Source organism: Odontesthes bonariensis, chromosome 15, assembly GCF_027942865.1.
Source record: "Odontesthes bonariensis isolate fOdoBon6 chromosome 15, fOdoBon6.hap1, whole genome shotgun sequence".
NCBI classification, from domain to species: domain Eukaryota; kingdom Metazoa; phylum Chordata; class Actinopteri; order Atheriniformes; family Atherinopsidae; genus Odontesthes; species Odontesthes bonariensis.
Window position 1 is genome coordinate 29100017 of NC_134520.1, and position 24906 is coordinate 29124922.

The 24906-nt window shown below is 37.8% G+C and overlaps 1 protein-coding gene across 1 annotated transcript in view; it reads right to left on the reverse strand.

Annotated features, from left to right (window-relative positions):
- Positions 1–22141, reverse strand: part of LOC142400727 (ephrin type-B receptor 1-like) — a 90898-nt gene extending 68757 nt beyond the window's left edge. The window contains exon 1 of the mRNA XM_075485876.1: positions 21864–22141. Coding sequence (XP_075341991.1) covers positions 21864–21957 — 94 coding nt within the window. The 5' untranslated portion in view covers positions 21958–22141. The remainder of the gene's footprint in view (positions 1–21863) is intronic.
- Between the last annotated feature and the right edge of the window lie 2765 nt (positions 22142–24906).

Consider the following 24906-nt stretch of genomic DNA (forward strand, 5'->3'; position numbering starts at 1 on the left):
ATATTTGTAAGAGCATGAATATACACTGTAGTCATAGTTCATTTGATCAAATACACTTCAGACATTTACACATTTCAGCATTGACTATGTTCACTACTTTAGAAAAAGGCTGACCATCAGTCCAACACTGTATTTTGTGCTGATGAGGAATATCAAGCTATTAGTCGGACCACTGGGCTTATCTAGAGGTTATTAAAAAAATTCTACTTGAAGTTGTAGGATAGGTCCTTATGGATTCTAGCTCCTGCTCTTCAGTTCCTGGTTACTAAATGAGGTAACGCACTCTGAAAGTATTTTTGCTCTGAGCTACCATCAGCTCTGCACATATTTATGCACATTTAATCTTTTTAAATCAGACAGGTAATTTAGGAGCCTTCATCCCTGCTCAGAAGCAAAGTTAATGGCATGAAGATTTGGAGCTTATGTAAAAGAAGTTTAAATACATTCAAGACAGATGGTAGATTGTTCGGGTTCTGATGGATTTTTAAGGCATATCTAAAGGAAATGTTTTTTTTTCTGTTGAGATGTATCAAAATGCACCTAGTGTACTAAAGGCTGTAAATATTACTGCACACCTAATATGAAAGAGGGGTTATATTGAACATTTTCTATGTTCAATACAAACATGTTTCACAATATGATGACAGTATCATGTGAGGATGTTTTTTTAAATAATTTTTGAATAAATAAAGTAATGAAAACAGTATTAATCTCAGCATCCACTGGTCTCTGATTCAGAAGTATTTCAATGTAATGTACAGTCTTTTATTAACAGATGACTTGGTTTTATCTCTCCCTCTCCACCAACTTAGCTTTAAATTAATTAAACATGCAACAACGTTGCACAGTTGGTTTGTGCTTTGTATGGAGGTGTGGTGTGGCATAGAATTTTTGACACAAGACAAAATAAAGGCATCACTGTCAGATGCATCGCAGCCCAACATCATTTTATCGTCATTATTTTGTATTGCTTATCCTTAAAGGCCAAATTTAATCACTAACACAGCCCTACTCTCACAGCTCTCAATTACAAGCAGTCATTTCCAATTTAAAAAATGCTCAGATAAGCCTACTGTATCTGTCCAGGACCAAATGGGAGACAAGAGGCAGGAACAAACACAAACCATGCAGTAACTGTGAACTGCTACATATTCCAGGAATGTCTGCTTTCACTGCCATGAATAGTGGGTCATTGGTCAAATATGTAAACCAGGAGGCACTGTGACCCTATCTATGCCCTGCACTAAAATAAGTTGTCACAGCGGTGTTACAGAAGGTCGCTGAGAAGCAAACAAGAGATCCTTGCCGTGGAGCCACGAGGAGCCTCCAGCACCTGTGTTGTGACTATAAAATGGCCTTGTTGTGTGCATGTGATGAGTTCTAGGAGCTGCAGACATATACAAACTGTTAGACGGAATAAAATTCAAAATCAGGGTGAGAAAGATGCTGCTCACTTATTCAATTTTATCTGTTCTCCTCAAGCAAGCTTTTATCAGTAAACACCTCTCTTTAATACATTCTGCAGGTCCCCTGAGATTTCCTTGCATGAGTCAATTTAATCTGCCAAACTCACAAGCCTTTTGCTCACAGCAACAACAGTGCTAGAGTTTTTGCAAAAACCAAGATTTATTGGTCATGCGGATACAAAGATTATACAATATGTCCTCTGTAGCACCTTTATATAAGACAGTGAATGCCTCCTCAACAGCCACTAACAAGAACAGGAAACTGCAACAGGTGGTAAACCAGCAATTCAGAAAAGCATCCACACAGAACGGGTCCATCAATCCATCGGAAGGACACACATGGTCAATGTTTTCGAGTCAAGTGTACCCACAAAGTGGTGTTTGTACTCACTGCAAAAGATTTTTCAGATTTTAACCTTTCGACCATTGTAACCCATTTCTTGAGGTAACAGGCCATTTTCTCATTGCTGACATGTCACTGTTTCTTTGTGAATGGAACCACAGAGCGGCTGTGTTTAAAAGAACAACTAAGCTGTCACACATGAGCACTTATCTGTGTCAGTTTCTCATTTACCCCACACACCATGCCCACATTCACATCCAGTCAGTCTCAGATTGCGTTACCCCATCTATGTTTCTTTCTCCGGCTTTTCCTTAAATCTTTACATTTCCCTCTAATTTTCCCTCTCCTGTCGTTCCCAACATGCGTCTGCACCTAACTGTCATTACCTGTGTGTGGTGTCATGATCTCGCATGATGAGAGAGGACACGATCAGCACCGCTACATATCTCTGTTTTTTGGAAACCAAAGAAATGCTCATTAAATCTGTCTCACTGCTTTCTCCATCAATTGTGTTGCCGCAAAAGAAGGCTGAGAAATTCTTCTGCCTCAGCTGCTGTAAAGTAGAGTTCCTGTATTTAGATGACTTGTCATTATGTTATATGTTGGATAGTTCAATACAACACAGTAAAACAGCACCTTTGAACACATAAGATGTATTGTAATTCGCCAAAGTTTTGATTGCCTGTCACAGTAGAGGTTCTATGCTATAAATATGACTGCAACACATTGAGTTTTTAGACAACAGGGTGTGCTAGTCACTGAAAAATAAATAAATGACTTTTTGTCTTTTAGAAACTAGGAGAGGCACAACAATAAATCAGGAATATATTGGGGTCGTATTTTTAGAACTAAGTCCCAGTGAAGCCTGTCTTTCTGTCTTTATCTGGAAGAAAACTTCACATGAAACTGCCAAAACAACAAAAAGAAATGTGCACATGTGCACACACACTCTATCAGAGACACGTGCTGGTTGAAGCACCCAGTCTGTCACTGTGGCAGAATCCATTGTGCCTTTGTGACTAACACAAGTGACATGCTGGGTTTAGAGGGAGAGTGAATGTAGAAGCCACATTAGACACTGTCACATGCAGGATCATTTGTTAAAGTGATGTACACAGCATTGATAAGGAAGCCTCAGAGGCTTTCATTAGTGTGCAGATAATATAGCATCCATAGCCACAAATGAAAGGTTATGTCCTTATTGAGGGATACATTAATATGATGGATGAGAAGTGCGCTGCATAGAATAGTTTGAGGAGGATGATTCTGCACCTGGTTAACATGCATGATTGCTGGTAGCCATGCTGGTGAAGATTCACTTGAATATTTGGAACTGTGTGCTGTGGACTAAATATGAAGTGAGAAACAGCAGATGTTTTAAGGAGTGAAAGAGTACATCCTGGATTTTTTTTTAACATTCTGTGTATAATGAGTCTTTGGTAGGGTTGTCTAATATATAAAGTAATATAGTAAGGTAAGCCCTAAAGGTTGGCAAGAACTGTGTCAATTTATATCAAACTTTTACAATGTGTCTACAACAAATTCCCAAAGCTGTCCTATCTTAAACTGAACCAAAAAAAGGGGACTTGAATTAAAAGCTACACCAATGACACTCCCACTAAATGTTTTAACGGGGCCATCTGAGTTCTCTGCTCAGCTTCCACGGGCCACCCAGTGGCCCTCAGACGAGGCAAATGCCAAGCCAGTCAGTTTTTCTATCAGAAAATCTAGTTAGTTTTTTCTCAGACAGAAAAAAAGCAGTTTTTCAAAAGTGAAATTTTACTTAAGGCTTTCATCTAAATTCTGAAAATGTTGCATTTGTCTTCATGGACAAGAGTAAACAGCTCAGAGCATATTTTCATTCACAGTATGCACTATTCGAATAATTGTGCTGTTTAGATTTCTCTGCTGCATCACAAAAAGGGAACTGCGACACATAAACCTTGATGCATGGATTTTGTATCACTTCATATTCCAAGTCTGTTAGCTCATGCACAACAAGAATTTAGGACTAGTGTAGGCCTGATTCTGCCTTTCTAACATTTACAGGATAAACCAACAAAGACCTTGTTTAGTACTGGTTTTCAGCCCAGATTATCTGACAATGCGGGGGGGGTTGTAGTTTCAGTGTAAAACCTCCTGACTGCTGCCCACAAATCATCAAATACATTTTACTTTTAGAAGTAAAACTCTGGATGGTTGCAATCCCTTGAAAGCTGAGTGGAGTAGATGACAATATTTTAGCTTTAACAACCAAGCGATTCTTGCTTCCTAATGATGGACAGACATCCAGTCTTTATCATGTCTGACCAACTATTGGCTAATACAGACTCCCTCAACCCTCTGCTTTTGATTCTTCTGACTGCAATATATTGCAAACATCAGAGCAAATTCTTGAGTAACAGTCTTAAATTGTTTAAACCTGCTGCATGAGATCCAGAGAAATCACAGGAGGTGGTGCACTGCGTCCCTGATCATTCCCTCAGACACAATAATCTTAAGAATCCTTTAATGTGTGTTGTCTTGTGATTTTTTAATCTTGTAGAGTTCATGTTTGAGATTAAAGACAAGCTTAATCTCCGAAGTTTTTTCATATGTATGGGATACAACCTGATTTCAAAATGTTTGGACTTTAATATGACTTTACTATGGGCCTTTAAGAAAGTGTAAAACAAAAAGTTGTAATTTTAAAAACCATACAGATATGCTTAAGGTTTAATTTTACCTGGTGTAGTCACCAGAGCAGGTAACAGGTTGAATTTGGTCAATAATTTAACAAGAGCATATTTTCAGAAGCATCAATTTTTGTCTTATATGTGAAATCACAATGCTTGTGTTGGTCTGAGCACTGCTAAAATGTGTGTGACTGACTCACTAGAAAAGTTTACAGTAATTTATTTAGAGAAAACATTTGATATCTAAACCTACCACTCCACTGTAATCATGATTAACAAACTTCTTTTTATGTCTAAAGGTCAGATTTAAATCCCTTGGATATTCTGACTTGTAGTCCCCTGTGAGAGCCAAGCTCCAGACACCCGTAATACAACTAATGATGCAGGCTTTCTGGTATTAACTTGTAATCTGCAAGGCAAAGCCAAGATAAGAGATGACATAATCAGAGCTGTTTTCTCCAATCTGACAGAGCTCCCTCAGAGGCAGAAAAAGGCTAAATGCAACTCTCTTGGTTTTGGCTCTACCAGTTAACTTACACTTTGAAAATAGACACTGTGCTTCAAAAATGCTAATATGAAAAAAAAATGTCTATAATCAAATCATATTCAAATATCTTTTGTCGTTGTTTTTGTGTTTTATTGTTCTCATTCAGTAATGCCCTTCAAGTGAACTTGTACTCATATAGTTTAATAGTAATCAAATGAGACGACTGCTTTAAAATCATAAAACTATTCAGCAAAATTCATCATGGCTGTAACAGGTGAAACTGTGTGTGTCTCTGAGCTGCTAGTCAGAAGTGAAAGATGAGTTCAGCTACATACTAACGCATTACAGCTCCAAACGTCAACATGTAATTTCCAAGCCCCGACATAAAAAAAAGCGCCTCATTCTCCTAATTTTTTCATCAAATCAATCTGTTAATTCAGATACCAAGGGAAGTCTGTCAAGGTTGGGCAAAGGACTACTTTTTCTATGAGGCTTACAGCAAGACTATGTAGCAAGACAGAAATCAGTTGAGGGGAAAAGGGCCACAGTGCATATTGTGTGTCAACAGTAAACTTACCATTGACACACAATATGCTCTGTGGCTCTTCATCTACCCTGAACGGTGACCTCTTCAAAAAGAATATACCCACAGTAGCTATGTAGCTTCTTTACTTTATATCAGTGAACTGAGATTTAATGCAACTGGAGATGGAAAAATAAGCACATGTCCATCACTAATGAACTGAAGCCAGCTAAACTTTCAAGCTGGACCAACCCACATACATCTTTTGTAAAAAAAAAAAAAAAATTAAATATAGCTCACAAAGTTCTGAATCCGTATTAGATGCATAGGTATTCAAATAAGCAAATTCTAATGCAAATGTATGTCTTGGCATCTTGAAAGCCACTAAAAGCCAATACCTCATGGATCAGAGAAACAAAACAGTTTTGATCAAATTATAAAGACAGCATCTTATTCCAACTTATGCTCAATGGAATCTACAAAATGCCAAAATAAGCTCAGCATTGTGATGGAAGAAATTGAAAGATTACTCATTGAACCATTACATGGCAACCATAAAAACATGCAAACGAATGAAAGAACTAAACTCTCAATGTTTTCATTCTACAAATCAGGGTGCAGGTTCCTAAAAAGTACCACCGTTTCATTCAAAACCCAGCATCAAAACAACTTCAAAGTCAGTGTGCAGAAAAAGCAGGTCCAGCAATTAAAAAACAATAAGTGATTAGTGCAAGATGTTATCTGCTTTGTAGAGTAAGCCAGTGAGCCAGTTAATTTGCCATATACAGCGGTTGGAGCTGCTTATCATTTCTGTGTTTTGAAAACCTTTTGAAAGTGCTTGATTAATAAATGGGTAAAATTGGTTCTTAACTTATCAACTCACATTATTATCAAACACATTACTGACTTTTGTTTGTAATGCAAATTTCCCATTTTTTTTTTGTTTATTTGACTTTCCTTGCCTTGCATGTGTAATCACAAAGATGTTTGGAGTCTCTGGCTTCACACATTAAAGATTGTCCTGCTTTGCAGAATACAATGCAGCTACATTAGTTACCATATTTATTTTCAATTGTATTTTTGTTGAACTGTAACAGTTCCACACAACAGAAAATAATTCACAAAAACATCTTTTTTTTGTATTTGTTCCAAAGTTGAATGCTGTTGAAGCAGTATATTTGTTCTAAATAACAGATACTAGAGGAAATATAAGATAAATAAAAAGGAACGTTTTTTCCTCTCCAACAACAAGATATGTTGTCTTCAACCTGCTGACAAGCAAAACAAAACTTTCCAAAAATAAATCTCAACAAAGGTATTCCAGCTCTAAACAATCCCCACTGTATAGGTAGCACCCTTCCAAAGAATCTTTTCCAGCTTAGTTTCCTTCCTTGGCATTAACGAGGTTGTCTAATCATCAAATTTGTATTCTAATGAAAGCAGACCATTACAGATCTGTTTATCACATGTCGGCATGTGTCGTCTCTGGTCTCTATAGAGGTGGCTAGAGAAAATCCAACTGAACAAAGAGAGAAAGAGATATCAGCTGACCACATGTCACTGGGCCTCTGCTGCATCTCCCCTGACAGTCTTAACCTGTCAGCGGGTCAATCTGTTGACAGATATTCCTCAGAAAGACATCCGCTGGTTCAGTAAGATACCTTATGCTAATTTAGAATGTGCAGTGGCTAAGAGCACATGCTCACACAGTATGAAGCTGCATCATATAAAGTCACACACACATATATGTATACCATAGACCCCAATGTGACAGTGGAGCAGCTGCTGGCTCAACACTGGGTGAGAGAGACCCTATGCAGAAACAGCACTATGTTAATGTTGTGAACAGTGTATGCTGTATGTTATAATCAAAGGTATATCAAACTGAAAATAACTTAAATCAGAATTTGCACTTTTGGCTTTGAGGGTGATTTAGTAAAGTAAGACTCTGTTCCAAAGATGGAGTGTCTGTTATTATTACTGTGTAATTTATTATTATTGTGTCATTTTGAACTGCATGCAGTCAAGTTACTGTAACACATAAGTTCACAAAAGTAACAGTGGATTATTTCATTATCCACATTTTCTAGACTTTCTTACTCCATGGCTGTCCATATAAAGTGACCACTATAAAGTGGCCAATCATTACAATACTGACCAATAATCTTTAACATGTATAAAAGGGATATTTTCAGCATCCATCCACCGCCAGTATTTTTTACACTTGCACTAGAAAAGAACTAAAGCATAAATTAACACGAAATGAGCAGTTTATGAATCAACTTGTGAATAAACTGGACACCTTTGATAATTTCTCTTTTACGTAGTTGAGAAAATGTTTTGGAAAGGTGCTATGAAATCAATTGCATGGATAGAAAAGCCATTCAATTGTCCTCATCTCCAGTTTCTTGGCTCCATCAGTTTGGATTCACAGGGTAAAAAAGCATCAGGATAAGATGAGAGGTGTCACTTCAGCCACAAAGTTAGCTAAAAGGTCACCTGTTCCATTGTCAGTGAGGACAACTGTGCATATGCCACATGCAAGTTAAGGTTAACCAAAGATTACTAAATAATTTCAGTAATGTGAGAAATATATTCAGCCCTGAGAAGGGAATTGTATGACTGGTGAACTCTTTGCTACTTGAGGTTGAAGCCTGAAAAGGATCAGTTACTGAGGACAGTTTGGGGATGGAAGCGGAGACTAAATTTTCAAACGATTTAGTTTATACAAAGAGAAAATACACAATTTTAAGGACAAATTGCCTCAGAGGAATAAAATTTCATCTTATTTTCCAGGCACTACACAGCAGTGTTATCCATGTCACTTTGATCGCTGCCGCACTCATCATCTGTGCCTTGAAGATGCTGTTTGTCTAAGTGTGAAATGTGTGCCACTGGGTGCATGCATAAGGGTCACTAAAGTCAAGTGCTGGTGTCTAGTCAACTGCATTGCTTTGCTTGAGTGCATTTAGAAACACAAACACACACACACATTTTGACCTGCTGTCAAAAAGATGTTCCTGTGTCTTCTCTGGAGTGACCCTAAGGACTATAATACAACAGCTGCATCCATCTTTATCTTCACTCTTCCTCAGTGAGCCTCTGCTTCCTTTCGTCTCGCTCCCTCTCTCATTTCCTGTGTTTTGAAGTACAGTTAGTCAGTGTTCAAGTATAAATTGTGCCTCAAACTGACTTTTTTTCCCTCCATTGTCATTTAAATCAAGAAAGAAGCAGTGCACAGTACATGGTACATTATAAATATCAGGGCAGTGTCATCATGCTTGTAATGCAGGTTTCACAAAACACAAGTTGAATTTGATCAGAGCTTGTTCATAACTATTGTATTACTAGTTCCTAGTTACCAGTTATCAATTTGCCTACTCAAGAGCAAAGATCATTTTTATCTTGGTAACTATATTTTTCTTTACAACATAATTGCAGCCATCCTGTTTCACTTGTCTTGACATTATCAAAAACAAGACTGTTTGCTGTTAAATGTTACTCGATGATCTTTTCGAGTCATTTGAATCATCGCCTTTGAATTGTCAAGAATGTGCATTTCAGCTAACTAAGTTAAGCTATTTTTGAGAATAAGCTACAAAAAAGGAGTAAAATGCTGAGTGGCTGCATCAACATGCTTTTCTAAGAGTAGGCAAGGGAAAGATTGTGGTCAGAAGTCATAAAAAGTACGACTTTAGAACTGTTAACTTTTAATCATAACCAAAAAAATTTGTAATTCTAACCCTTGTCATGTTGACTACAGCTGGCTGATGAGGGTAAAACACAAACAGTGTATTACAGTGTATTATGGTATTACAGCCCTGCTTTGTGTACACCAACCTTCCACCAAAACCACTTCCCCCATCTAGTGCACTTCAAGATTCCAAAAACCATTTTCTCTGAACACTTGCTGGAAATTGCATTAATCATCATGTTGCAATTTGGAAAAAAAACACTTAATTTAATATATCAATGTTATTTCTGGAAGACAGGGTGGCCACAATACACACTGATAGATGGAAAATAGTGAAATATGAAACGTGCAATGAGCAGCCAAAATGTGAGGACTAACTTCTGAAAAATGGTTGGAATGCTTGACTGCACAGAGACCATAAGACAATCTGACAATTATGTGTTAAACTACAGGGAGTAAAATGAACTCAGTGATTGCAAAACAACTGGCAGAAACAATAACTGCAATGGATGAAAACATCATATTTCTGCAGATGCACCCGTTTAGATTGAGGATCTCTGTTAAAACAGATTATCATATGAGCAAATCACATTTATTCTGTAAACGGATGTTGTTGCTAAAAATGAGAATCGAGCAAAATGAGAAAACTAAAGCACAGTTTTCATTTTGTTTTTGGACAAATAATCATAGACACTATAGGTCGCATGTTGTGTGATGCAGCAGGGTTTTGGGTCAAGACTAAAGAATAAGAAGAATATAAATTTGATTGTACATGTAGCAGGAGGCTTGATGCACACAGTACATTTTATGTTTGCCTTCCTGGCTACAGGAAGCTGTATGCCAACTCTTGCATCTCATATTTCTTTTTCCACTCCGTAACCCACGGTTATTTAACAAGCTATCGCCTCAAGAATGATCATTGATGATTACTCATCATCTCAGCGATACCAAAGGAGGTTGGTGTAAAACAGCAGGCTCACACGGTTGCATGACAATAAGAGTTTGAAACTGTATAGTCTTATTACTTGTGTAAAATTGCAGATTTCACTAATATAATTCAAAATCTGCAGGAGTAAAAAAAAGAAATTTGGCTGGATTACAAGACTGATTATGGCCACTCAGATTTCCAAGAGGTAGTTAAAATGGTTCCTAGAGGGAGAGACCTGACACTTATTGGCTTTTTGCTGCATACATCACACTGCACTGAACTAAGTACTGGTCCACTATCTCTCTACTTAGTTCTCCTTCTTGCTTTGACATATTTTTTATCCTTCTCCACCCTATTTTGATCTCTCCATTTGCTCCCATAATTGCTGTCATGTGGAGTTTGAAAAAAAAAAGTCCACCTTTCCACTCTGCCCCTGTGGAAAGGTGTAAAAAAAAAAAAAAAAAATTAAGTAAAAAGACCACAAAAAGTCTGATGTGTTAGGTCATGCACAGTCACAGCCGAAGTGTGTGACATTTTGCTAGACAAAAAAGGGGAAACTCTGAGTACACGTGTTGAATGTGAACAGTAGTTTCTTTTTCCTGTGGTCACTCTCCTTCTGTTCCTGAGCAGAAGCCCTGAATGCCCCACTGCTCCAGCTTAGCAGCCAACAGAAGAGAACCCTGTGGCTGTAAAAGGCCAGTGTGGTTGAAGCTGAGTGAGAGTGAAGCTGCTAGAAAAGAGCACAGATGCTTGGTCAACCTAGCGTGAGCTGATAAGGTTGTAGCCCAAAGAGGAACAGAAGACTGTGCAGGTGGAGAACTAAACCTATGGCACAACCAGCTTTCAAGATCAACACTTATAAATCTCCGAGAGGTCTTGCTCTTGCACATTTTTTTCTTTGTGACAGCTGTCAAAAATGTGTAATTTCTAAGTCTAAAGTTTACAATTCAATTATACCTTTGCATAGATATTTATTTTATTCAGTAACTAACTCCTTTGTCATTACTAAAGCATACTATTCTAATTCCTTCATCCAAATATTGTGATTTCATAAACGTAACTCAGTTTTGCTTCTCCTTAAATATTTGAATGCAGTAGATATTGTGTCTGGTCTGGTACCCTGTATTAAAGCCTAACAGAAGGAAAACAGAGGGAATTTTACAGCACTGAAAAGTGTTCTTGTCATACAGCATGGCAATCCAACTCAGCGGGGTTGCAACATTTATTTTGCACTCAATTCCAGTAAATAACTCTGTTATGTCTAATTAGTGACCCCCAAACAAGGAGAAACAATCTGCAGCACAGTGGTGCTATAGCTACTGTGTTAGCACTCAGTTTGACATTGTGTAGAAAATGTGGATATTAAGCAGGTATGTTTACAACATCATCTTAGTTAAGCATGTTTGCCTGAAAACATGTGAAGAAGCTCTTGCATCACTAGAAACTGCAGCACAGTTTGATGAGAATGTGTATGCTACGTCTTGGCTTTTTTAACTCTGACGGTGAAAGTGTAAAAGTCAGGGGATCACAAATGTTATTGCAATTAGTCATGTGAGAATTAGTCATATCTTTCAAATTGCATGATAATTCATCTACAGATGGTTGTGATTTTGTGATTCTTATGATACTTTAGGTTCTGGGAAAAGGTGATGGACATTTTGATTAAAACTGTAGACTTACAGACTGCATGTTGAATCTAAAATGAAAAATAAGCTGGGACATTTCTTAATAATCAAAGTCCTTGAAGCCTGCTTCACTGGACTGTGAGCATTTTCACGACTTAACATTCAAATCAAAAACAGAAAGTGATTAAAATTCTTGACGAGACACTTTTCCCCCCCACAACATTTTCAAGGTGGGGCAAAATAACCGATGTGCATTGTCTCACCTGTTATGTCCTCTCCCCTTTCCTTTTGCTCCAACTGTGACGCAGCCCTTAATTTCCAGCATGGATATCTGTGAGACCATATGCCCACGGCAGGAACCCAGAGGAGGCTGGCAGAGAGCCCACTCACAACCAGCAAATAAATAATGGGCCATTATGTTCAATCATATGCTGAGCTATAAATGTCTAAAACTCAAAGCTGCAGTATGCAACATGCAGTGTGGAAAATCAGAAAATACAATTCCTCAGTACTGTCAAAGCCTTAAATCATATATATGTGTTGCTCTACACAACATAGCTCTGTTATTGTCAATATTGTTAAAAAACTGTGACAAATGTCTTAATTAGAGTTAAAACAAACACAGTAATTAATTCAATTTCAGTCCCACGCAGGGTATGACATTTTAGTTGGAAATTAACTGTCATAGAATATATACACACATATATATAAGTATGTATGTACATTGTAAAAACATTGAATTTGGATTGATCATATCAGTCACAATGGTACTCCTCAAGTAAGTTATTCTGCTTTTCTTATATTGGGCTCTAGGAACATGTGATGAGTGCTTATCATTACTTAATTTCTAAATTGGTCGATTTGTCAAGTGATCCAAATAATAATGTATTTAATTTGACTGCCCTTGATTTCATCAACTTTAAAGCATAAACATCAACTAATGGTTAGCTGAAACTCTATTTCAAACATAAAACAGGAATTTGCAGCAAACCTAATAGTCTTGGATTTAATTGATATGAAATTTGCCAGTATTGCACAAAAACAAACCTATTCCTACAGCTCCTGATGGTGGTTTGTCATCACTATCGTCTTTGAAAACATTTCTGCTATATCAAGCAATCTTAATGCTTTTATAGATAATTATTATACAAACTAATTATTTGCATATTTTGAAATTCTGTCTGCCTCTTCTTTTGTAAGAGGGTTAACGTAAATGACTTTTTTTTTGGAGAAAAATTGAAATCTAGCACAAGAATGAAGAGAAATTATTCAGCCTTTGTTTGAAACAAAGGGTAATTGATTCAAACACTTACCTCGCATGTGAGAATCAATACAGAAGACAGCACAACTCAAGGAATGCGCCAATGGTGCCTGTCTAACAGAGTCAAGTATTGATGTGATTCTTTGAGCTGCAAATTAGTTGAAGTGACAGTATAATGGACCCCCGTGAAAGGAAAAAGAGAAATTTAAGTGAAAACAAAAGATTCTTTCATTCCTTTATGTCCAATAGCTCTGTTCTCTAACAGCACCAATTATGGTTTCATATCAGAGAATTATAATCTATTTAAGAGTAGACTGGTTTGTCCATCCATATTAATCCTGTGCTCTTATCTATAGCACTATTTAAACAGTATGGGATGCATTCAGCACAGATTTGGTAACTTTGTCATGATATTATGGTTTACAGCATTACAAACATGTCTGGTCTTTCTTACTTTTACAAGGAGCAGATCTTTTTAACTGATCATTTATTTCAACGGAAACAAATTTAATGACTGGTCATGTGCTGGTTTGAATAGCTTAGTCTATGAAAAGTAAGTTCATTAACAACAATGCTATGAGCAAAGTGAACTCTTTAAATTTCTTTAAAAGGGCCAATTGGTAATCTTTTGCATGAGATCTTTAGATTATCTAATGTAATCTGAAAGACCACAGCAAAGTGGAAAAACACTTAAAGCAAATAATAATGTGATACTTTTAAATAAAGCAGACCTAATACATCATTGAGCTGCTAAGAGCTGGTCAACAATGGTAGTAGAACATTTGTTATACAAAGAAATTAGTTTAGTTTAGCTTTGTCTTCATTAGACCACCAACAATAACTATTAAACATGCTTTTCAGAGCGCAGTGCCTCCTAAAGTGAGCACTGACACATCGAGATTAAGGCACCAAACCCCTCCTCTAAAACTATGAAAATATGAAAACATTTTGAAACCCTATGCTTTCTTTGGAATATTATATGACATGAAAGCTTTTCAAATTAACTACATTTGCAATTAACAACAACATTGTCATCTAAACACCATAAAATACCTATTATTCTTAAAGGGATACTGTGTAATTTCTTCCCCAATCTAGTGGTGCAATTTTATTTTGCAAAGTTGAATGAATTTGCAGGCCTGGCGTTGGGGAAAACGCGATTCGAAGTGCTTTATGTCCCTCTCGGCACTTCGTCGTTTTTTAATAGACCGGAAGGACATGGCAGCCTCCATAGAGTTTGCCCGCTCTATGTAGATACAGACAAGTGATTCTTCACTCAGGAGGATAAGTGAGATTGTTGACAGAGATAATTTTACACCAATGAGGACTAATTTATGAATGAATATGTTGATTTGAGCTAATAAATGAGTTAATATATTACACAGTGTCCCTTTAAAGTTTGGGTCCTGGAATTGAATTGTAAAAAATATATTAATACTGATACATGGATATATAAAATACTCAGTTACCTTGTTTAATGCATTATCTTAATTTCACAGAAACAACACAACCAGAAATGCCAAGAAAACATGTCTTAGGCACTGTAAAAACACACTTGTGCAAGTCCTAAATCATGTTAAAATGCTAATCTTCTGGAATCATAAGCAACAGTGCTAATTTTCTTATGTAAACAAACACATGAAAGGAAACTTTTAAATCATAACGTCATTGACAAGAAAGGCTTTGGTGCACTTTTCTGCATAAAGTTGGGAAGAGAAAAAAATGTCGAAAATTAACGAGACAAAATGAAAAAAGCTAATCGATCTCACCTACCGACGCACATTACTGCCAAAGACCGGGCAAACCAGTACCCCGATATCTTGCACGAAAGCGGGGGGAAACTATTCTGCACCCCGTGCAACTGTGTGTTGGAGCATAAAAGAAAATCGTCGGTGACGTGCCACTTTACCAGCGCGAAACATTTGAAAATGCTTTCTGCAGCTGCGGAAAGGAAAGCCAAAGCCAGACAGCTGACGTTCACCGAGGCATCAACCTCCAAAACCATTGCGAGGGCTACCAGAAACGAGGTGAGTAGCGTACAAGCTAGAAATTGTCCAAATAAAGAATAAATGAAACAGAATGAGACCGAGAAGTGTGTGTGTGTGTGCGCGCGCGTGTGTATGTATTGTGAAACTGCTCAAGTTGTTAAAATAAAAAAACCTTCTGTGAAGTAACTTGGTTCCAGTATGCTTGTTTATCATAGGAGGTCTTTAAAATGACTCTTTTTCATTCAGTAGCAGCATATTTTGCAACTTTTTGCATAATTCGCAAGTTTCCGCAACTTCTCGCAATTTCACGGCATAAAATCATTAAAAAAAAAACGCATATTCAATCGCAAGATCCAGGATTTTAGCCCGCAAGATCAAGGATTTTAGCCCACGTTTTTCTGGAGGGTCTATATATCATTGAGGAACTGGGAATGTCTTGCCACTTTTACAGTTAACTTTTAATGGATACAGAACACCTTCTTTGAAATCAAAACTTGTGACTATGTCTTCACTCACTGCCTCACTGTGAGAAAGAGCAGTTTCACTTAGTGTGTCACACATTGCTAGGTTCTCCAACAGCTTTCTTTATGCATGATGTCTCGTTACTCAAGCTTACAGGAGAAGACTGCTTGTGAAGTATAAATAAACACACAAACACGAACACGGATGTTCACTTGTGTCTTATACGATACATCAAACTAAACACATGCAATCCAAATACAAGTCCCACTTTAGGCAGCTGAAGTTCCCATTCAGATATAACAATTTATGTATCTTTTGCTCTGAATAGATGGATTTATTTCTGGATAACTTTTCCTTAAGCATTAATTTATTCTTAACATTACATTTGTTGCATTTAAGTTTAGTAATTTTGTATTTATTTTGGATTAGGAAGTTTATGTTAAGTCTACAACCCCAATTCCATAAAGTTTGGGATGCTGTGAACAAAAGGAAATTAAAACAGAATGCAATGCTTTTCAAATCGTATAAACCAATATTTTATTTACATTTGAACAAAGAAAATTTGAAAAGCATGAGCTCGTCTGAAATTTTATGGCAACAACACATCTCAAAAAAAGTAAGTGGTGCTCAACAGAAACTGAGGAGCATGTTACAACTAATCATTCAGCTTAAAAAGAGCACCTTACAGAGGTAGAGTCTCTACGAAATAAAATGGGCAGAGGTTCAGAAATCTGTATGAAACTGCATTTATAAGTCTTAGAGCGGTATAGTAACTATAATAACAATAATACCATCAAAAGAGTCAGAGAACCTGGAGACATTCCCACGTGAAAGGGACATGACTTTAAATTGGAAGATTGGATGCCTGTGATCTTCGGGCACGGCATTAAAAACAGGTATGACATCAACAAATGTAGCTTTGTTCTGCTGGGAATGAAAACTTAGTTTATGAGATTTGCAAATGACTGCATTGTGTTTTTATTTACATTTTACATAGGGTTTGCAAAGTACAAAGGGATCTCTTGAAATGACTTTAAATGACACGTTGATGGTCTTTAACAATGAAGATAAACAAAAATGATTAAAGGCACAGACCAAAAGAAACAGATGGAACACTTACAAAAGATGAGCACAAAAATGTATGTAAGATGTAAAACATAGAACAAAGGCTTTGTTCTGATAGAGCACAGCAAAGTAGGACACCTGGAGAGGGAACACAAATGTCATACTTTTGAACAAAGCAGCCAAGACAGCTAAGAATTGAGCAGGTAAAGTCAACAATGATACTTAGTATTATACACAAGTTATAAACATCGGCTACTAAGTTAAATTAGTCCAATTTCTCTTTGTTAAAGCAACAACAATGATGACAGAATTGATGTGCATGGGTATCAGGGAGAGTTAACAGACTGGGATCGTCACCAGATGGGGCATCCAAACATGCAAGACAGTGTGACATTTCTTCATCTACATTCATGGTTTGTACATTGCCATACAATTGATTCCTTGACTCGCGGTCCACTTATTGGAAAAAATTTTAAATTTTAAAGTCCCATCTTTCTGACTTAATTATTGGAGTGGATTTGTGGCTTCCAGTGACCTAAACACATTGACATGCAGTTCGTTGATGAAGAACTTTGTCTAGGAGACCTCTACTGGCAATTTGACTTGAGGCCTGATTAGCACTTCTCCAGTGTCCAGAACATGTTGTAAACAGGTTAAAAACTGTAATGATAGACAGGGTTGTAAACCCAAACATTTGGGAGTAACCACATCTTACTCAACATCTGAACCACTGTAAACTTTGACAGTGAGTGTGTGACAGGCCCACAGGTAAGCAGTCGTGTTTCGTCATATACGAATGACTGATCTAAATTTGCCTCCTTGTTGCCAATACTCCATGGAAAATACCGGGTAGGTTTCTAAAGTAAAGTGTTTCTGAAAAAAAGCTGAATCTTGTGTAAACCTATATATTCAAAACTGAGTTCTGGCTCTAGGAACATTTTAGCCATTTTTTTGTTGAGGGAAGCACAGGAGAAAAAGCCTTTCTGTGTGTCACATTGATAATTTGTCACCTGATGAATAAACAAACAGAAATATGTGTGTATGTGTGGTGGAAGTGCCAGTGACACGTGTTATCTGCATGTCTAGTCTTAACAAGGGTCTTATAGGAGATCATTAGCTTATTTGTTGCACACAGAAACTTGAAAACTCATAAATGACATCTTGTCGAGTTAAAACCACCACAAGATAGATATATGATGTTTAACTTTTAGCATGTCACCCAAATGCACATGGAGCAAGGCAAGTTTGGATTCAGGTTCCTAGGAAAAGGCCTGAAATAGTTCATCTGTTGGAAAAAGAATGATACGTGCAACGTAATCACAAGTCTAGGCCACAACTTACAGATACCGGGACTCGTATGGAAGAATAAGAATACCAATTCTATTCAATTTAATTCTAAATTAGGCTTCAACTATCATTTCTTGCAAAAAGAAAGGATTAAATGAGCTCCCAAACTCTTCCAAACTCAACACTGACACAAATCAGCAGTTTCAGTGGCTGATTGGACTGCTGCTGACTGGGCATTGGGCTCCAGACACAGATGACTCTGCAACCTCTCCCAGGGCTTGTTTGTGGGATATGTAGCACTTATACCAAGCAATATCCGCTGGGTCAGACTTGACGTTGACTTTCACAATAACAGGGTCGAATTCTGGATTACTGCACTGCTTTTGAGCTTTCTGAATAAGTGAAAATCCTCAGAGAATATAAAGGTCATTGAACAATGACAAGTGAAAGCTAACAGCTAAAGGTCTACTTTCAGTGTTGTTTGGTTGTCTGCACAGTTTTTAAGTATGCTGGCGAAATGTTCTTCATCTCCACTGTTCAACTAAATCTGTAAAAGTTGCTTGACTTCACACTTTAGGTAAGATGCTTCATGTTGCTTTTGTAAATAAGAGATATGATCAAGACAAAAAAAACTTTTGCAACTTGAAGTGCGCAAATTTCATACAATGAAAGAAGTGTAGTAGTGAATGTACTCTGCAGTCAACATCTACATTAAACCTGTGATAAATCAACTGAATAACACTGACAATCTCAACACACTGCAATGAACTGCTGGGAAAACTCATTAAGGGGGTTACATGCAGTGTCTCTTCAGACCACTAAAAGTCACAAATTCACAATTGTAGGCCAACACAATTATTAGCCTACATTAACAAGTACCTTTTAACAATACTTTGAATCATAAAACCTACGTTCAGGAACAGTTTGGGACGAATATTCACAGTTTGTTTTTCCATTTTCCTTTTATTTTCCGATTTTTGGTTTCTGTTCGGTTAAGTTTAGGCCTTAAACTATTTGATTTTGCTTTTGAAGACAATACACATAACACTCTCTTTATTCACAGTTTCATAATCCTCATACAACCTTTCCAGCCTAATCCCATGCCTGAAGAGTAACACCTACAGGGAAAATTTGATTGCACCCCTTTCTTCTTTTTCCCCTATAATTCTTCTCTTTTCCCCTTTTAACCCACACTCTGCAAGTTCCCAGTATATTAATAAATGCAACACGACAGCGAACAACATAAATGAAAACATTTTCTCAAGCATAAATCTTTAACAACATATAAGTCAACCTTCTGTCCATGCACCTATAAGGCCAAGGGCTTTCCTTTGGCATTGTTCAAAAAGTCATATCACATCCATGTTGCCCACTGCTTTGCGTAGATTTTGTAGCCTTGTGTTCAGTGATTTTGGCTATCGCCATTTTGGGTAGCAGCATGTGATCACAATGTAGCCCCTACCTAATACGAACCTTGTTTTTGTCTTATGTCTCACTCTAAACAGACCATTAATTCACAAAATGAGCATGGAGCTCTACAAGATTGAAAACTAGTGATTTAGACCATGAACTCAGAATAGAGAAATGTTTACTGAGGCCACAAATTAACTGAAAAGTAGAGTCAATTACCCATAAGACTACTACTACTTAAAAAAATCTTTTCTCCTCAGGCTTCTTTAAACACGATTTTATGTTGATTGCTGGCTGACTTTTCAAGATTATGTTTCATCTCTACATTTTACTGTCTTAAGTGCTATTAGAGTATATATTAAGATTGTGGAGGGGCTATTTGAAAAGCAAAAAATATGAAGCTCTTTCCTTGGCTCTGCTAATTAAATGGGCACTTTTGATTATTTTCTAAATCAAAATGTGATGGCTGCAGCCCTACACGTGCTATACACGAGCACGTGTTTTAATGATTTGAGTTAAAGAGTTAATTAAATTTTCAATTAGAAATAAAGTTAGCCTGTTCTGCATTGATTTATACTTTATTGGACACTTTACTGTTTGATTTTCAAACCATGCTGTCATTCCAGCCACTCCAGCCAGTCTGGGGTACAGTGATTTTTGTATTTTTGTAGAGTTACATTTACATTTTTGATCAACAACTAATGAAACAAAAATTTGCCAATAATAACTTGCTACACGCATAGTACAGTCAGCTAAAAGTCAGAGGGGAAGTGTAATAATTTTCACAGATCATATATCATAACACAGATTGTGTCAGCACAGGGTAGATTTTATGCCAACAGGCTTCGATCAACTTATAAATCAATTAATTAGGCACCTACTTACCATGAATAGGCAATCATGACCACAACAACCCACCACCCACACTACATCTACAGTAATTGTCTCACCTCTCTAACTAAACCACCTACCTCTCTGCCTCCCAAACAAGCACAAACACACACAGACTCAAAGGGCTTTCTGTTTAATCAAAACAGAGCTGCCCTTCAACACATTTACATGTCTCATAATGGGTTGGACTCGGTACGGGGCCCGTCATTACATGCACCATTAAAACACAGCAGTAGACTAATCTAGCGCCTCCGTAAGCAACAGCAGCAGCAGCCACAGCAGGAAGGGAGGCGGTAGATGACATGGAAGTGGAGGCTGACAGGGTTTGCAGCAGGAGAGCAGAAGAGGATGGATAACAGTTTGAACACTGGCAAACAAAATCTAAATGTAGGTTGATGCTTGGGGAAATGGGAAAAAAGAAGCAAGAGGTCATGTGTGTGTGTGTGCGTGTGTGTGTGTGTGTGTGGGGGGGGGGGGGCAAAGGTGACATCTGAGGTAGAAAGGTACACCAACAACAAGGGGTGGTTAAAAAGGAGCAGCAGCTAATATTACATTTTTCATGAGGAATGGAAAAAGGACTAGGAGCTCATGCTCGAGGAGAAATAGGAAGAAAAAGGGTAGTTAGATGGCAATAGGTGTGAATGGGTGCAGAAGTGATGGGGGATGCTTAAAGGAACAACAACAGGACCAGCAGGTTAGGGGAAAACAAGCAAAAAATGTTTGAGGGAGCTGTGAACAGCAGAGAATGAGGAATGCAGCAGGAGAAAAAGGGGGTTCCCCACCCTTAAAGAAGAGGAGCAGGGTTAGGAACAGATGAGTGTAGATAAGCAGAACATGCCAAGAGAGAAGCAGCGGCAGTAGGAGATGCTTGAAGAGACATAAAACAAAGGAGCGAGCCAGGATGTTTGGAGACAAGGAGCAACAGTAACGCGCTCAGCAGGAGAAGCAGCAACAACTGCAACAGGAGATGTAGGAGCAGCAGGAGCTTCAGTGTGTGAGGGTTTGAGAATAGCAGGAGATCATACTTGGAGAGGTGCAACAACAAAGGCAGAAGGTGATGTTTGGAAAAAAAAAAGATGGGGAGAGATGACTCTTCTGAGGAAACAACGGGAGGACAAGAGGTGATGTTGGGGAGGAGGAGCAGAGGGGGAGGTGGTAGTATGGCACCACTGAGCACCTGTGAGATAGAATTAGGATTCATTTTGCTGCTCCAGCAGCCTGTGTGATAACAGAGCTGTGGCAGTGCACTCAGGAGGGGGAAACGTGGTAATGTTCGAAACGCATTTGCACAAATGATATTCCCATCACAAGGTCATTAAGGAGTGTGTGAGCACCCTGACATGAGTTATGCCTGTACAATCACAAAAATACAGAGCTTTAGTTATTGTTATTGTGAATATAAACAAGGTCATTGAATGAAATCTCTCTGAATTTTCATGTATTCTTCACATGTGCACAAGGATTATAAGCTACAGCTGCTGGGATCTTCAATAAAGTATCAGCTGGTCCAAAATTTCAATGCTGGAAGGCAATCAGCCCACATTTGAAACCCCAAACTCACACTCTGAGCACCCAGAAAATATCACAACATCATAAAACTAAGTTTCTCTGAAAAGCGGAAGAGTTCCACATAAAGTTAAACCAAGTGTGTAAAAAATTACGCAAATAAATCAGCTTGCTGCTTTAAACACAGCAAGTGCAAAATTAAGTTGAGGGCTTCACCCTGCATCAGCTCTACAATGAAAAAATCCCACCTACCCTCCACTGCGCACACAGAAGTAATCACACAGAGAAGCAAAGCAGCCCAAGTGGCCGATATGGCCGTGTAGGCTCCCCGCCTGTCTTCTCCCATGATCTGCCCGATAGAAAAAAATAAAAAAATAAATCCCACAAAAAAAAAATCCGGCTGTATTCCTCCGGTGAGCAGTCACATCTCAGTCCACAGTCTGTGCGTGTAGCACCGGCAGGGACTGAGGGGGAATAAACTGCTGCTGGATGTCTGCTCTCCTTCTCTTCAGCCTCTTTTCTCCAACACCTTCCTGTCCAATCAGAAGAGAGGATGCCGGCTCGAAAACCAATCACCCATTCTTTTCCACCTGACCCAAGCCACTTGCCCAATGTTCATGTTCCCCTCAACCCCCGCCCCTGAACGTTGGCTGTGTGGCACAACAGCGACACCCAGTGGTTGCTCGTCCTGGTCCACTCGTTGAATGGCTCGACACATATTAAGCCTGTTATGGGATGTGATAGGAAATGTGGTATTTTTTAAAGGTGTTCAGATATAAGGCTGCATTAATGATATTTGCAACTAAATTAGATGACAAATCCTTCATCAAGTGTGTTTTTTTCCCTAAGGTACCGTCTGAGGTTGTTAACTCATTCAATATTGATCCTAAATTTCATTACAATAAAACTTAACATACTTTTTCAACTGTCATTGTGCAATGGACATCAGTAAATAAGGAAAACAAAAGTTTAATTATGCATTTAGTGAACATTTGAGAGGAGTTGTTACAAAGCTTTATTTTTTATTACATTTATCAGTGAGAAATTAACAAATTTGCTGATGATGAAGTTACAAGATGTGACAATAAAAACGTGTTGCTCCAGGTGATCAATATGTTTTCCTACAATAATTATCTCTGTACCCCTGTTTTATCAGATTTTTTTCAGACTTCTTTCCTGAAGACACAGTCTTAGAATTATCCATATTCAATCAGAATGAATGTTCCTACACACATTTATAACCATGTCATGGAGGATGATGAGAGTTCTTTTCCATGACAGGCTTAATCAAGACAGACTGGTGGACAGTGCACTTACCTTAACCACAATAATATATTTTTTTAAGAAGATAATTTTATAAAAAAAATTGTGAGAGCCTCAAAGGAAAACATCCAGTCTTCAGTAGAACCCCTGTAGACCACTCCTTCTCACATTGTTATTAATATTTATGTGGCCACCTTTCTTAAGGCCAGAGGTGTAAAGAATAATTTACCCAGACCAATAATCAACACCTATGGGATCTTAAGGCTCCAAGCTTGGCATGAGACCTCCAAAGAAGCAAAAGTCCCCACTGAGATGAAGAAACACCTCGACATTCAGGGAATAAACAGATGTTTTGGCTCCGTAAGTCGCAACTGAGTGCATTTTTAGCAGAACCTGATGTCCTTGCATATGTTGACTGCTGCAAAAACCATATTTGATTTTGAAGAATTTAATCTTTTTTTTCAGCACAATGAAAGCCATGGATGTGTGTTTGGTTGTTTCAGATTTGTAGTAAAAGACCACGGATAAAAAATAAAAAACAAGCATTAAGAGTCCATCCAGGAGAGACCCCAGGGTTAATTTGATACATGAACACAGCTTTTGCAGTGTTAAGAGAAAAAGCTAAGACTATACTCGAGTACGTGGACTTATGTTGCAGGGGATGAAGGGGATTAAGTGAATAACACCTACACAGGTGTTTTCACTCATCTTTACTTCATCTCGGGACTGTGTTGGGTGACATTTCCCTAAATATCTTCCTAGTACCTTTTAGGGTGGAACAATTATTGCTTATGCTCATTGATAAAGGCTGAACCCGAACTACTGTCTAATCTGCTAGAGTGAAAACATTTGTGTTATGTCCTAAGCTCTATGACATAATTCATTCCTCACCAGATAAAAACAAATCCATTTCTGCACAACATAAGACCTTAGTATGAACTTGATAATAGAAATTTTAAGTGTTTATCACTCTGTGGGATAAACATAGAGCTTTAAAAGGTCTTATGAGTCACTGCACAGATTAAATTTGTATTTGTCTGTAAGCTCTCTTAGTACGAGCAGTTTGCAAAGGCACTATATTGTAGTAGTGTCTTGGGAACTGGTCACTTAAATTGGAGAGATGATTTACTGAAAAAGTCTGTTTCTCTTTTTCTGAAAATGTACACAAAACAATATTATGGTGCTCTGACTGTTTTTTTATTCTCCATTACCTATAAGTTTTAATGATAACTGTTGTTTGAAAACTTAACTGAAAAATAAAGCTTCTCAGACCTTTCTTGTCTATTTCATCCTGTCGTTTACTCTCACTACATCATTAGTGCATTTTTTATCCGTTTATTAACCTGTTTATTATCTCAATATGTATGCTATATCTTAGCTTTCATGACACTACAACATCCATTTTATTCAGGAGCCGCTACTGTGAGTACTGTTCACATTGATGGTGTCTGTGGGTAGAGACACAGTAAGTTACTTCTTATCTTTAAGGTCAGCTGCTGAAGGTAGTTAAAACAACCTTATGGCCTCAGGTGGAAATTCATTACAGACCTACTGGCTGTCACATGAGCAGAGCAGAGACTTAAACCATCTCCAAAGTTAAGGTTACTTAATAAAGAGGTGACTCTAAGTAGTGAGCTAAGTTTGATCATGGACAGATGGGTCAGACAACTGAACATCGATTCATCTTCTTCATGTCTAGACAGCGGTGAAAAAAAATCAACTGTGCTGTGGGATGTGGCTGCCACGATTTGTCCCCCTGCATCTCAGTGAAATCAATCTCAAATGCTGCTACAACTTCCACATTCATCACAATCGCAGGACACATTTCAGGGAAGACACATAATGCAGGAGAGTGACTTCAGACAGAGTTTTGCATTAAGCTGACTCAATCACAGCTGTCTAAAATAATGATGCTGAGAAATGAAATGTAAACCCTAGAAACTGAAACTTTCTACATTGTTCTAAAGCCTTTGGTAACTTTCTGTGCCTGTGTATTTGCTCTATTTCATTCTGTTCTACCACATTCAAAAGA